Source organism: Myodes glareolus, chromosome 4 (assembly GCF_982192425.1).
Source record: "Myodes glareolus chromosome 4, mMyoGla1.1, whole genome shotgun sequence".
Lineage (NCBI taxonomy): Eukaryota > Metazoa > Chordata > Mammalia > Rodentia > Cricetidae > Myodes > Myodes glareolus.
In genome coordinates this window covers 13,395,002-13,410,101 of record NC_142029.1, presented here as the reverse complement: position 1 = coordinate 13,410,101, position 15,100 = coordinate 13,395,002, and the positions used below count along the sequence as shown (strand labels likewise).

Sequence of the window (15,100 nt, the reverse complement as noted above, 5' to 3'; positions counted from 1 at the left end):
CAGTTGTGAGCTGCCATGTGGGTGTTGGGAATTGAACCCCGGTCCTCTGGAAGAGCAGTGCTCTTAACTCTTCAGCTATTTCTCAAGCTCCCCCTTTTATGGTTTCAATCTTGGTCAGGGAGACAACTTGAGGCTTGTCGGAGCGCCCTATTATTATGAATTACTGTGTCACCTTCTACAGGAATCTCCAGGGCTTGGCAAAGCACAGGTCAGGGGCGGAGTTCATTTCAGGTGAAAGTGTTGTATTCTGAGGCTGAGCAGGCACCCAGTTTGATTGACAGATCTCTTCGGGACACCTTTCTAGCAGGGCTTCCCCCCTGGTCTTCCCACAGTCCCCAGCTCAGGTCAGAGCTCCTCGTTTTGACGTTGAAAGCCTCTTGTCCAGAATCAGCCCCTCGAAGCTGTTCGAATAGTCTTTTTGGCAGACACCTCCTTTAGTAGGTGACATGGCAGAAGAGGAACAGCAACGGCTGTGTTCAGCAGGTGGATGGGGAGACCCAGGCTTGCTCGCTCAGTCCCTGGCCTCAGCCCTCTTCAGTTTTCAGACCTCGTGCCAGCCCCTTAGCGGCCCCAGCTCCACACACTGTCACTTTGTTTTCAGAACTTGGTATTTGCCAGGTCAGGAACTCTCCTGATAATGGGGCCACTTTGGCAGCCAGGGTCAGATTCCTGCCAATCTTGGGGCGATTTCCTTGCTATCAGGGCTGCTATCTAGCTGTGTCAGAGAACCTCTCATGTCACAGGTGTCTCCATCAGCCCTCCCTCCATGCTTATGGGTTCACATAGAACTTGTTCGATCCTGCCATGTGAAACCACCAATCCCTGACTCCTCCATAGGTACCTCTGCCCCTGGTGAAAAGGGTGGGACAGAAGCCTGACTGGATGCGGGGGGTAGTTTGAGGCCACTCTATATCTGCAGAAGGACAGTGACCCAAGAGAAGTGGCCAGGTTAATGGCGTGAATGGAACAGAGTCCAGGATGGGCACTCATGAAGTCTTATCCCTATGTCTTTTGGGCTACGAGGTCATGGCCACGGCCTTGGTTTCTCAGACCAGAGCCTCTGTGGTCCATGTCTGAACATGGAGTCCTGGTGCCTGGATCCTGGTCTGAACTTGGACTTCAAGGCCTGCCAGCTCTAGCTGCCACCTCCAGGAGACTCTGCTCATTTCTCTCCTTTCTTCTTCTTTGCCTCATTCTTCTCCTCTTCCTCTACCTTGATAGCCACTGTGTCCACACTGTCCTTCTTCTTTTTCTTCTTATCCTCTGTGGGTGGGGGCAAAGCCACCGTGTGAGACGGGAAGAGGCCCTGAAGCTCTCCTCACCCGCCCTTCCCACCCCTCCCTCTCAGGTATTTTTTATCTGAGGTGCGTGTGTCTGCATGCCTGTTTGTGTCAATGAGTGTGCACGTGTGGGCATGTATATAGAGAACAGAGGTTGATGTTGAGTGTCTTCTTTACTCTCTACCTTATTATTTATTTATTAACTTGAGAAGTCTGGAGCTCACCGATTTGGCAAAACTAACTAGCCAGTCAGTGAGTTCAAGGAAGCTTCTGTCACCATTTCCCCAGCACTGAGATTTACAGGTGCACGATCATGCCTGGTTTTTGTTTTGTTTTGTTGTGGATGTTGGAGATGCAAATCAGGTCCTTGTGCTGGTATGACAAAGATCTTACTGACAGAGCGGCCACCCCAGCCCCTGCGCCCCCTCCTGCGGCCTCCCCAACACCCCCCTCCCAATTTTCCTGCTACAAAATGGGCTCCTTATTTTAGTTGCCTAGCTCTGACTAGTTTCTGCACTCTGGCCTCTTGGGATTGTGCCCAGTCCCTTCTCTGAACCAGCTGCAGGGACAGACAGGGTGATTTAGGATAGTGGGACTGAGGAACTGGCTGGCTGCAGGACTCCTTGCTGGCTACCGTGGGTCTGGAATCTACTTACCTCCGGGGATTTCTGTGAGTTCGTTGAGTGGAGGCACGGTCTCCAGCTTGTCTGTGTACATCTTGGCCGCCTTTCGCTGTAGATACCGGGCCTCAATCTCCTTCCGTGTCCGGGGCACACGGCAGTTGAAGACACAGCACAGCGTGATGACTGTGTGGATGTCAGAGCAGGTTTAGCTAGGGTAGGGTCCCAGCCAGCTAGAGTGGTACCCAACTATTAGGCCTGACTCTGTTTGCTTAGGCGTGTCCCTCATAAGACTCCTGCAAAAGCCCGAGGTGACCTCCTGCGTGAAGCTGACTTTCTGCAGTTACATATGGCCCATGCATGCTCAGTGTAACACTTCACTGTCAACTTCTTAGTAACTTGGACATAAGCCTTGTATTTTCAACTGAACTAGCCCCACAAACTCTATAGCCAATCTCAGTCTGATAGTCCTTCTGGTCACACTGATACTGGAGGAAGGTAAAGTGAAGGTCTTAGGTCTGGCTCAACCTACCCAGTCACCCTGTGCTTCTGACCTAGGACTAGGCCTCTCTGGGTGCTTCTAAGATTCTCTGAGTTTCCTTCTCCAGCCAGTCCTTAGTGTAGTGGCAGAGGTACCTCAAACACCTAAGCATGTGGCTGCATCCTCCCCATTCTCCCCAGCCTCCCCAGCCTCCCTATCATCCCCAGCCTCCCCATCCTCCCTAACTTCCCCATCCTCCCCAGCTTCCCCATCCTCCCCATCCTCCCCAGCATTCCCATCCTCCCCATCCTCCCCAGCATTCCCATCCTCCCCAGCCTCCCCAGAATCCCCAGCATCCTTATCCTCCCCAGAATCCTGGAGGACAAGCCTGGACCCTGGCTGATGAGAAGGCCCAGAACTCTGTCCTGGATATTTACTTCTGAGGATGTGATCTCAGGAGTGTTTTTTCTGGTTAAAGGCAGCTGTGCCCACATCAGTTGGGGCAGAGCATAGAGCTGGCCTGTCTAGTGATGCGCAGGGCAGGGCTGCCAAGACCTGGCTGGCTGGGCCGAGTTTATTTTTCTAAGGCTCCCACAATCTGACCACTGTGGCCCCGGCCCCTGGGGAGGAGGTGGGGCTGGTTCCTATTATAAATAATATGGCCAGACAGAGCTTCCTGGCAGGCTCCTGAGGTGCAGAAGGGCCCAGGCACGACAAGCCAGGTCTATTTTGAGGAAATGGATCATAGCTAGGTAGTCTGGGATCATCTTGCTTAACAAAGTATCTCTTGAGCCAAATATTTTGGTTCCACGTGTCTCATCCAGACTTTCAAGATGGGAGAAGCAATGGAATGGAATGGATGGATGGATGATGGACGGACGGACTGGCGGACAGACGAATGGGAGGGATGGGTCAAAAACCTTCATAGCTGGGAACAGGATTGGGTTCCTGAATGGCATTCAGGAATGCACTGAGAGTGGGTGGGGGCTGCCTGCACTAGAGTCCCAGCATATGGTTCTTGGGGTTAGACCTGAGGCGACAATGGACTTTTAGTACTCTAAGTGCTGTGCTTTGGTCTTTCCCAGACCCCTGTGTGGGCGCCTTGAACTTGCTTGGGTCATCTTTCCCTGGTCATCCCTCTGACACCCTCAGGACCCTTCCTGTTCAGGTTCCACGTGACTGCTGCCGGGGCCCGGGAGCTCAGGACTTCGGATGCTGAACAGGCAGAGTAGGGATCACGGGTTGACATATGCCTGCCCCTTCAATCCTGCCCTACCTTGCCTGACCTGATTATTTTTCTTCAAATAAAATGAAAAGCAAAGGATTTGGGGCTAAGTCCTGAGGCTCAGGAAAGATCTGGGGGTGCAGGAGACCCCCCTGGGGCACTTTCTTCAGCCCCAGTCCCTCTCCTTGAGGGATTTTGGGGAGGGGGCAGTTCTCCACTGATGGCTGCCTAGGTCCCCACAGAGAAGCCGGTTTCCCAACACCACTCCCAGCAGCTGTGGAAGGTAGCCACTGCTGACGTGCTGTCCAGGGACCTTCTGTTCCTGCCTGTTCCCATTCTAGATGAAGTTAGGGGCGGGGAAGTTCTGTGTGACTGATGTCCATGGGCCTCTTCAGTCTGACTGCAAATTTCTGGTGTGGATCCAGGTCTCTCCACTGTTCACCCAGAGTGGAGCCTGGGGGAGGCCTCAGGTTCCTGTTACCCTCAGGGGTATCCCAGAGCAATTTCCCTCACTGTTCTCGGGTTCCTCGGGGCAGTTCCTCCCAACCCTGCCTTTTGATAACAAGGCTGGTCTCCCCCAGGATGCAGGGGTTCTGCCTCACTCTTTCTAGGCCTTAGCTGGAACACAGTCCCCCAGATTTGGCGGGAGGCGGTATTCTCTCTGGAAGACACTTTGGGTGCCAGGAGAAGCATGTGCAAATCAGATGTCATGTTTTGAGAGCCCCTCACACCGGATGGCTTCTCTGTGGCCACCCAGCACTTGGGAAACCTGCCACTAGACCTCAAACGTCACTTTAGCCTCCATGTTGGGTGCACTTTGGTGATATCCCACAGGTACCTGAGACCTGGCATAGAGGCCAGCTTCCTCCTAGCCTCTGCCTATACCACCTCCTCCAGAGACCTTCTCAGGCAGCCTCCCTCTGGTCCACAGCTCAGAAGACCCGTCCTTTCTGAGGGTCTGGGGGCCTTTGTAGGCAGAGTGGGTCTCCCCCCAACCCTCTGTCTTGCACTTGCCTCGTGCCCAGTATTCTCTCCCACCTGGCCTGCCTTTCATGTAACTTTCTGCCCCCCCCCCCCCCCCCCCCCCCGCTCAGTTCACATGGAGAAAGGGCAGGCGGGTGCATGCCAAGGCCCCCCCGCAGCTACATCTTTGCATCCCTAAGAGCCCAGACTGGAAGAGAGGCATGGACCCCCTGCTTTGGAAGGAAGTAGGTGTGAATCATTTCTGGAAAATGGCACTGGAGGAGGTAGGATTCAAGGCCTGGAAGCCACATCTGCTGGGCGTCTGGGGAGCCTCTGGTGGAGGCTGGCCTTGCTGGGGCCCCTGGGTGTGGGCTCTCTGAATTGGCCCAACTGCAAGAAAAGCATCAGGAGGCCAGCCATGAGGGAAAGATGACATGTCCTGGATTCGGTGGAGTCCCCTATAATTAACATAATTGCCATGTGGCTGCTTCCCTGGGTCCAGCAGAAATCTTTGGGTCACCACTGGTCCGTCAGCCCTCCGCAGGGACTTTGTGTGACTGAAGAGGTGCCAGAGACCATGGTGGGCCTCCTGTGGGTGCCTGGCCTACTTGAGCTGCCCGGAACTGCTGTTCTGAACTCAAGGGGTACTGCAGGGGTCAGGGGTGCTAGAGGGGCTGTGATCCTCCTGTGGTGGGGTGGAGGGACCAGGACGTGGCTACTCACTGATAGAAAGCACGAAGAGCGAAAAGATGCCCACCACGTGCCACAGACGCATGTCCCAGAACACCACGGTCTCCTTGGTCAATGGAGGCGGCTTGGGCTTGGGTGGGGCCGTGCTGGGCTGTGGGTCAAGAGAGAAAGCAGTGAGCCAGGCACAGGCCAGCAGGCGGGGATGGGGGTCAGCAAGGACTCAGCCCACACATTTTCGAATCCCCAAAATGTTTCAGACATTCACAACCAACACCCTAGACCTCAGAAAGTTCCAGATTTAGACTAAAAGCAGTGATCAGAGTCCCAGACCGTGGCACCAGGCACTTGGACTAGAAGAGTGGTTGGTGCTTGGTGAAACAAGAATCAGAGGAGCAAGTATGGGCAGCCCGGCCCAGCCAACTCTGATGGGGTCTCAGGACCAAGGCCAAGAGACAGGGCAAAGTAGATTGGCTTTGTTCTCACCTCCCAGTAGAACTCTACTGCTGGGCTACATGGTCTCCTTCTACAGGTGTTCACGCACTGACTCCCTGTCCCACTAAAAGCCAGAACCACCAGCAGGCCAGACCAGCCAGGCTAGGCATAGAAAAATAGTAATGTGGCGCCACCACGTGGCTGAAAATGTAAGTGTGGCTAAGGAGGACAACACACTGCTTTGAGGATCTGCGGGCTCCTCCTGGCTTAGGGACACTATTATGTCTGTGTTTTCTAGAGGACATAGTGGCCCCTCAGGTCTAAGGGAACTTGCCCCAGGGTATTAAAAGATAATATCTTGCCTTGGGTTTCTAGAAAATAGTCTTCTCTGGGGGAATGAGTGGACACGTCTCTGATCTGGGTATTTTGGAGTTGTGACACTCTGAGTGTGTTCGTTTTTATAGATGCTGTGCTGGGTGTTGAAGCCAGGGTTTTGTGTGTGCTAGGCCAACACTCCACCAACTTAGTTTCACCCTCAGCCTGTCCCAGGTGTTTCGAGGGAACATGTCTTTGTCCTGAGTGTCTACGGGATGTGGCTGCGGAATATGAGAGGCTAATTTTGACCAGAGATACGATCTGTCAGCAAGTTTGTCTCTGTCAGCAAGTTTGGCTAAGGAACAGGGAAAGAGGTGGGACCAGGCACTTTCGTAATACATTATCTCCAAATGATCTGTAAGGACAGGCTTTAAGAGTCCCTTGTGGCTTTCTGAGAAAGAAAAGCCACCTGTTACTCAACCTGTCTGCAGTTCCCACACCCCCACTGTGGTTCATAAACATGTGCAGACACTTGCCAGGAGCCAGGTGCTTTCTCATCTAACAACTGCCACCCATACGGCAGGTGGAACTCAGAGGGGATCATTGACCAATGCTAGGCACCCTAGAATCTCTGAGCCATATACTAGTACACAATTCCCAGTTCTTTGCTCCTCACTAAGAGGAACTAAGACGGGGACTCCTTCCTTTGTTCTGGACCTCAGTTTCTCTCTGTGTAATTAGAGTGGTAATGTCAACTGCCTCTGAGAACTCTCCTATCCGATGGCAAAATTGTCAATAACACCCCACTAAATCAGTAACACCCCTTAGTGGATTGGGGGACCCTTGTGCAGGCAGGTAAGTATATGGATGCATGACATGTGCTAGATTGGACACATAAGTGGGCAGAGGGCATATGTGTGGCTGGAGCAATGTGGCTATGCTTAGGTTGATGACTGCAGCATCGGAGCTGGGGGCTTGGCCTTTACCATTCCCTGTCTCCCAGGCCTGGTGTGTTGTTGACTGGCTGTCTAACTGGGAAACCCTGACCAGGCTCTTGGGTGGAGATAACTGGCAACAGCCAGGCATTTTATGGTAACAGCCCTGATAAAGGTAGAAATTCTGAAACTTGGTCCTGCCTTCTTCAGAGGCACAGCCTGGTGGAGAGGGGACGCCGCAGGGCTGGAGAAGTGACGCGGTTCCCAGCCCTGCTGGTGTCACTCCTGCTTCCTCGGAGAGAAAGGCTAGGCCTTGCTTGAGATGTAGGCAGATGGACTCCAAATGTGATTTCCTCTGCCGAGCTGGAAGAAGATGAGCTCCAGGGAGTGGGGAGACTCCTTGCCTCAGAACCACCTTGCCTGTTGCCCCAGCCTTTGCTCTGAGGACAGCTCAGTTTCTGCATAGGGGCCTCAGGGCAGTTGGTGAGAGGCCTTGGTGTGCTCCATGGGGCTCAAGCCAGGGTGGCTTCCCTTACAGGGGACTGAAGCTGACACCTGACTCTAATGGCCTCTTCCACACCCCTGGTCAGTTGCAGAAGGAGCATGCTACACAGGGATACAGGTCTCTATACCATGAGATGTCACCCTCGGCCCCTTCAGTTTAAAGCTATGTCCCCTTAGACCCTCTGAGTGTGACTGGTGCTATATCCCCACCCCTCCCTGTCCCTTAGTAACTGCCTCTCAGGCCTCCATGCTGTCCTGTCACCCAGGCTCCACCCTCAGCTTCTCTTTGGCCCTGGCTCTTGGGCCTTTTGCCTCCAGCTGCTGACTTCTAAGCCTCTTCTGCTACCTTCTACTGAAGAGGTTGCAGGTGGCCCCTGCCCAGCTCCCGGCCAGCTTGCCCCACCCCTCTTCTTCACCTCCTGTCTGGGCTGTCCCCTCCCAGCTCTGTGCCCCTCCTCATTCATCCTCTTCCTTCCAAACAGGAACTGTTCACTGCTCAGAGCTCCCATAATCTCTAGGACCTATGTGCATCTTCCAGTCCCTGGGTCCTGCCGTCGGTAGGGGCCCTGGAGGATTTGTGTAGAGGAAGGACAGTTCCCCCAGCATACCCTAAATCCAGGGTTCAAATATCCCCCAACAGACTAGAAGTCAAGAAAAACTAAGGGCTCAAAGTCCTTCTCCCCATTCCCTAGGAAAACAAAGAGCATATGGCAAGGCTGTTTCCCTCCACACAGCCTTGTGTCCCTGATGTCAGAGACTGGGCTCTGCCATCAGACCAGGGACTCTAAGCGTGAAGGGCAAGGGGTGGTGTCACCCACCCCACCAGGCAAGATGAGGGGATAGAGCCAGCTCCCCGCACCCTCAGCCCCCTGCCTGGACTGTGCCAGCATCCGGCGCCCTCCGTGATGCGGTACCTCACCTCCACCAGCTGCGTGGCAACCCCCGCCAGGCAAGCCCCCAGGGCGGCGCCGCCCAGAGCCCAGAGCCGCCCCGCGCCTCTCTGCCGCCCGGCCATGTTCTCCCGCCGCGCGCGCTCCGATGCAGGTCCTGGGAGCAGAGGGGCTGATGCACGGGGCTGCCAGGTGACTGCCCCTGGCCACCGGCAGGCGCTGACGGTAGTGGTGGCGGCGGCAGAGAGTTCTGGCCGAGGGCGGTTGAGCCCGCATCATTTATTCATCATGGGTGTCAGGTTCCTGGGACGCCACCTGCGCCATCACTGCTGGGGTGAGGGTAGATGTGGGTGGCACCGCCCCCCGCCCTCCAGTCTATCGGACTTTTGGACCTCCCACTCCACTCCAAGGACACTGAGGTAGGGAAAGCCTGGAGGGAGAAAGAGACAGGTTGAGGGTAGGCCCTTGATCAACAAGATCCCACTCCCACCCCAGTCCCTTCCCTCTTGGGCCTCAGTTTCTCCACTTAGAACAAGGGGCGGGGCTGGAATCGACTGATCTTGAAGGCCCTTCCCATTCTGACGTCCTGAGTTTAGGGGGAAAATGGTACCGGACTTGGGAGGGGGCAGAGCGGGCATGTTGCCATGGTGACAGGCACTGAGGGATAGCCTGGCCTTTCTGAACTGGCTTCCTGCCCAGAGGCAGCTCTGGTCACCCTGGACACCAGAGCGGGAGAGGGAGGGGGTATGGATAACCAGGGATAGTATAATGTGAGCTGGCCAGATGTTGGCATTGTGGAAGGATCCAGTAGCTTCGGCTCCACAGGACAACGTCAGCTACCCCGAGAGGGCCATTTTCTGAACCTGCTGACTGTTCTATAGCCTGGGTCTTGACTCTAGCAAGTCTTTGAAGTTGGTGCCCTACACTGTGGGAACATTGATTACTCTACTTGGGGATGGAGTTTCTGAGTAGGCGTGAAGACCTGAGCCCGGGGTGGGAGCCCGAGGGGCAGTGGGGCAGTTGGAGGTTGGAGAAGCCTCTGGCCCACTTCACTCCTCCCTTCTCCTTCCTTCTTCCGGCTGGCCTCTGCCTCCTGAGTGCTAGCAGGAGCAGGACCCAGCGTCTTCCTCTCACCAAGAACAGCAGCGGAGGCCGGTCCAGGCTGTGTAAGGGGTGAGGGGTGGAGGGGACACCTCAGCAAGGCCCTCACAACTGAGTCTCATAGGGTGCTATCCTGGCTGTACCACTGGCAGATAAGGACTGAGCTAGGCCTCAAAGTGGAACAGAAGGCCAGCTGTCCTCCAGGGACTGCCGGTGACAGGCCAGGCAGGCAGGAAAATGGTTGCTGTTTGGAAAAGACTACAGGCTCAGGCGAGGTCTATTAAAGAGAGTCTCAACAGTAAGTAGATGACAAAATCTAGGGGTCACTTCTTCCAAAGCAAGCAAGAAGCAAAAGAAAATCCAAAACCAACACAACAGGATAACCCCTTCCCCTCAGGAATGCTTCTAAAACCAAAGCATTAGCAACAGGTTTCTGCCTCCAACTTTTTCAAGCCTCAGCAGCAGGCCAAGCCACGGAAGGGCCACAGAAAGCTGCTTTGACAGCAGGGGTGGGGTCGGGGTTTGGGGAGGTGGGGATAATCACCCTCAAGGCACATGCTTAGAGAGGCAGGACTGGGTTTTGATTCAGTGAACTGAACTGTGGCATGGTTGCTCTTCTTTGCCTCTATGCTCTGACCTAGGGAACTAGTAACCAGCGGCTATCGTGGGGCTAACGGAGGGTGGGGAGGGGAGGATACTGTGGCTGGTCCATCTTAGCAGCACACAAAGGACTGCCACCTGCTGCTCCAAGTTCATTGTCTGAGAGGTGGAGAGACGGCTCAGTGGTTAAGGGCATTTGTTGCTCTTGCAGAAGACCCATGTTCGATTCCTAGCACCCACATGGTGGCTCACAATCATCAGTAACTCCAGTTCTGGGAGAGTTGATACGCCCTCTTGAACTCGACAAGCCTGTGGTAGACATACAAGCAAAACATTCACATACATAAAATAAAATTAATTAATTAAAAAATTAAAGTCCATCGTCTTGTTTGTCCACCAAGAAGTAGGGCAAGCCAGCATTATATCTCAGTGGCACAGCAGTTGCCTGGCATACACAAAGCACTGTGTCCAATCACCAGCACTGCAAAAATAAACAAAAATAAAGTAAATGGAGGGAGGGAGGAAAGCAGGCTACATCTCTGCAGGGCCTCTCACTCACGTTTCGATGTAGGGTCTCATTCTGTAGCCCAAGCTGACCTTAGATAGGGTCTTGAACAGAGTTGATCAATCCCTGATCATCTCACAGGCCTCTGAATCCAAGCCTTTTTATTCTGTGCATGCCTCCTAGATTCTTCCTCCCATCACACACACACACACACACACACACACACACACACACACACACACACACTACTGTCATACTGGTTTCAAAACCCAATTAATTGACTTAGAATAACAGGGTATCTCAAAAGTCTTAGTGTGGTAGTTTTAATAACCAAAGAATTATAAAGCTATGAATTGATAAAAAAAAATACCACCTGGTGACTGCCGTGCCCTCACACCCATAATCCAGCACTTGGGAGGCAGAGGCAGGAGGAGCATGCAAGTTTGCGGCCAACCTGGTCCACATAGAAAGACAAAAGAGATAGCATTTGAAAGCTTATTTATGTCTTTCTTTCTTATTTTCCCCCCTAAAGTTGGCAAAAATTGGCAAAAAGGGATAAGTTAGTCCAAATTAACAAAACATAGTTAATATAAGAGAATTTAAATTAAGCTTTCAAATTATATTTCTTGCTTTATTGTTATATAAATATTTGTATTTTATATAAAATATATGCTTAATTTTTATATATTCATATAAAATATATTTCACATATGAATATATTTATATTTATTATTGATTTATTTTTTATATAATATCTGGCATATCTAAAAGCTTAAACACAGCCCTTGGGAAGTGGAGAGAGGATCAGAAGTTCAAGTCCAGCCTGAGACCCATGAGACATGTCTCAAAAAACAATACCACAAAAAGCTTAGGGTACCGTGGCTGGGAGCCCTCCTGCTGGTTACCTAACCTTTAGTCCTTCCATGTAAAATAAGGGACCTGACGAACCATCTCTAAATGCTAGCCTTTATTTGTATTGTCATTGTTGAATGTTATATAATATAGTGTATTGAGTAAGAGCAAAACCATATATCTCTCTTGATCAGTGCCTTATTAGTGTGTTTCCAATTTTCCAATGAAAATGAAACTTACATTCTTTCCAGAATGCTGGCCTTTGCTTTGACTGTCTCCTGTTTTCTTCCTCCTTTCCTTCCTTTCTCTTTTTTTTTTTATTTCTTTGAGACATAGTCTTGCCATGTGACACTGACTGACGTCATACTTGCTGTGTAGACCAGGCTGGCCTCAAACTCCGAGAGATTTACCTTCCTCTGCCTCCAGAGTGCTAGGTTAAAGCATGTGCCACCATGCCCTCCAGCCCTGGTTTATTAGTGTGGGCATGTGTGGGTGGGTGGCGAGAATGCCGAGTGCCACAGCGTGCCTGCGAAGGTCAGAGGTCAATTTTGTGCCGTGGTTTGTCTCTTTGCAGTTTTATATGGGTTCCTGAGACTGAACTCAGGTTGCCAGGCTGTACAGCACTTGCCCTTTCTGGTTAAGCCATCTTGCCAGATCTACCCTGTTCTGTCGTGAGGGAGGAGTCCTAGGGAGAAGCTGTGTCCGGCGGCCTTAGGCCTCCAAAATTGCAACGCCCGACTGGGTCCTCTGCCTCTGATGCAGGACTCTCTCCACTCTCTGACATTGCTGCAGCTTCTTAGAGCCCTCCTCCAACATGTCCCCGTAGCTAGTTGCCCCTCAGCTGGACCCACCAAGGCTGTTTTGGGGAGTTCTGGCTCCCTGGAAAACAGTATCCCCTTCCTATGTGGTGGCATAAGTGCTGGCAGGCAGACAATTCCTTGTCCTTCCTGAGCTATTTTTATATCTTATGGGTTTCCTGTGGGGACCCAATCCAGCCTCCAGGGTCTCCGGGCTGGAAGCTTATGGGCAGGGAGCTGAGCAGTGGCCAGGAGACCCCGTGGCCATTTCTCTCCTGGAGTTTGAGACAATGGAACTCAAGGCTTAGCTTTGGAGAAGTTGACGGGGGGAGTGAACGGAAAACCCTCCACCCGCCCAATCACAGAGCCAGGCTAGGATCCAGGCCACCACGGACTCAGCCTGGGGTGGGGGTGGGAGTCAGCAGGCCTGGGCCAGTGACACAGCAGCTGGGGTGTGCTGGGAGCTGGCTGTCCCTGAACTTGCTGGCCCTGGGCCTTGCCCAGAATAGCTCAGGGCTGAGCCCGGACTGGGACAGACTTGTGTGTACATGAACTACTGGAGCTTGTGTACCAAGACACTGGTATGCAGGGGGGGCGTTGCACTCTGCATGCAGCTCTCTGTGTGTCTGTGTGTCAGTCTGTGTCCTTGTAGGTGGATGTACAAGCGTTCATGAATGGGGCTGCTACCAAGGAGCTGTGTGGCAGGGGCCCCACCTTCCCGTAACTGGAGGACCCATATGGCCCAGTTGAGTATGCACACTGGCTCATTTCTCACCTGTGGAACTGCATGTATGTACAGGACGTGTTTATGTCTGTGGGGAGTTGAAACAAGATCCCTGTGATGTCAGGAGGCAGTGGATTTGGCGGGAAGTCCAAGGGGTAGACCCGGATCCCCAGACAAGGACTAACTGGAAGAGATGCTGGCCAGGTCTTGCCACATTTGGCAGAAAACAGGGAGTGATGACACCTGTGAGGCGGTCCAGAGCTCAGTAGCCTTCCAAACACAGGGGCAAATTTGTGACCAGGAAGTCATATCTGGTGAAGAAGACTGGGGCAGCCCTTCCTTTCTTTCTGCCAGGAGCCCAGGCAGTATTGCCTCTCTTCAAACACTTGCACAGATGAGGAAACTGAGGCCAGAGAAGGAAAGGGCTGACTCGGAGGCACCTGGCACAGACCGGTTCTTTCTAGCTCATGGCCTGCTGCCCTGCCTGCTAAAAAATGAGGCAGGCAGAGGGCAGAGGTAAAGAAATAGAGCTCTAGGGGAAATGAGGCTCCCTTGGGGGCACAGGAGAGGGTGCGGAAGGCAAAACTCGGGGTGAGGGACTGGAGAGATGGCTGCTGTCCCAGAGTCCTGAATTCAATTCCCAGCACCCACACGTGGCTCACAACCATCTACAGTGGGATCTGATGCCCTCTTCTGGCATGAAGTCGTGCCTGTAGATAGAGCGCTCATACATAAAACAAATAAAAAATTATATAAAAAAATGAAAGACAGAAAGTACAGTAAGTACTTGCTTGCAGGATTACAGGAATGAGGACCTGAGTTTCATCCCCAAAACCCATGTGAAAAAGCCACATGTGGTGAACATTTGTAATCCTGTCACCAGGACAGCAGAGACAGACACAGCCCCGGTACTCACTGGCCAGTCAATCTAGCCAATGCGGTAGGTCAAGGCCAATGAGAGATTGTCTCAAAAATAAAAGGGACATCACCGGAGGAAATACAGCCACATGTGCACACACATCCACATATGTGCATCTGCATATGTACATATACATCTTATACACACACATACACACACACACACACACAAAGAGAAACCTGTAATGTATTTACCTTTTTAAAAGTATTTCAAAGAAAAAAAAAGCAAAGGCTGGAAAGAGGGAGAGAGGTCTTGCCCAGATGGGGAGGGAAGAAGAGGTTGGGGAGGGTTTTTGAGGTGGAGACCCAAGAGCAGAGCAGTGTGGAAGGGGGGGGGGGAGAGATGAGAGTGTCACCTGTGGTAGGGGTCCAGGGCAACAAACTCTGAGTGAGCCTGGCACTGTAGGGCAGCTTGGCAGAACTTAAGCTCTCACCAAAAAACAACCAAAGGGAGTCAGGGCTGCTAAAGTTGGCAGGCCCCTTCCTGGAGTAGTTGTCTCTTCTTGGACGCCCCTCCACTTCCCGGCAAGATGGATGGAGGCCGTCCAAGACTTGGGTTGGGGGCAGGTGGGCCATCCTTACTCTCTTTCACAGCTGTTTCTTTCCCAGGCTTCTTCCCTCTGTGCTCAGACTTGGAAGGGTTAGAACCAACTCAGCCAGGCTAATCAGCCCCTGGAGGCCAGGTGCCCCTGCAGGTGCCGGGGTGACTCACTTGCCGGCCAAAAAGGGAGCCCGGCAGCCAGACAGCAGCCCTCTTTGTTACAGGTTTAGACCATGATCCCTTCTCCTTTCAAGAGTTTGGTCTGGAACTGCGCCGCTTTTTCCAAGGTCGAAGGCTTTGGCACAGAAAACTGGCCAGCTTCAGGCTGTACCCGGAATGGATGCAGGGGGCCTCCCTCAAGGTCACACACAGCAGTAGCTGTTACCGAAGGACGCCCACTCAGTGGCTGCGGGTCATCATGGCCAATTGGTCTAAGCAACAAGTTTCCCGAATATATCAAGGTCTCCTTCGCGGGGGGGTGTGTGGGTGAGGATAGGAGCTCGGTGGCCCAAAAGGGGTCGGCAAGGTCCCAAGGCTGCAGCCCGGTCAGAATCGGTGGGCAAGAAAATCGGGTGGCCTCAGAGACCACCCGCCGATCTCGGATCTGATCTGGGAAGGGAAGGTAAGAGGCGACTGACAGCCAGGGTGCGATCCTGAGGTGCACGCCGGCCGGAGCAGAACTTTCCCAGTCCTCCGGTGGCAGAAGAGGCGTCTGAAGAGTGTTACT

General features: G+C 52.9%; 1 protein-coding gene and 1 long non-coding RNA gene across 2 annotated transcripts in view; both read right to left on the bottom strand.

Moving 5' to 3' along the window:
* The window catches only part of LOC148122197 (uncharacterized), a 250,853-nt gene that overhangs the window by 18,154 nt on the left and 217,599 nt on the right, over positions 1-15,100 (bottom strand). The gene's annotated exons all lie outside the window — the stretch shown is intronic.
* Tmie (transmembrane inner ear) lies at positions 222-8,555 on the bottom strand. The gene is made up of 4 exons (XM_048423741.3): positions 8,365-8,555; positions 5,293-5,410; positions 1,937-2,086; positions 222-1,263 (listed from the first exon to the last, which is right to left on the bottom strand). Exons 1-4 carry the CDS (start codon positions 8,458-8,460, stop codon positions 1,163-1,165), a joined length of 465 nt encoding a protein of 154 aa, XP_048279698.1. The 5' UTR covers positions 8,461-8,555; the 3' UTR covers positions 222-1,162.

Coding starts and splice junctions, on each gene's coding strand:
- Tmie (XM_048423741.3), bottom strand. CDS start 8,460: ATGGCCGGGCGGCAGAGAGGCGCGGGGCGGCTCTGGGCTCTGGGCGGC. Junction 2,087..5,292: donor GCTCTTCGTGCTTTCTATCA/GTGAGTAGCCAC, acceptor ACATCCACACAG/TCATCACGCTGTGCTGTGTC. Junction 1,264..1,936: donor ACTCACAGAAATCCCCGGAG/GTAAGTAGATTC, acceptor CCCCACCCACAG/AGGATAAGAAGAAAAAGAAG.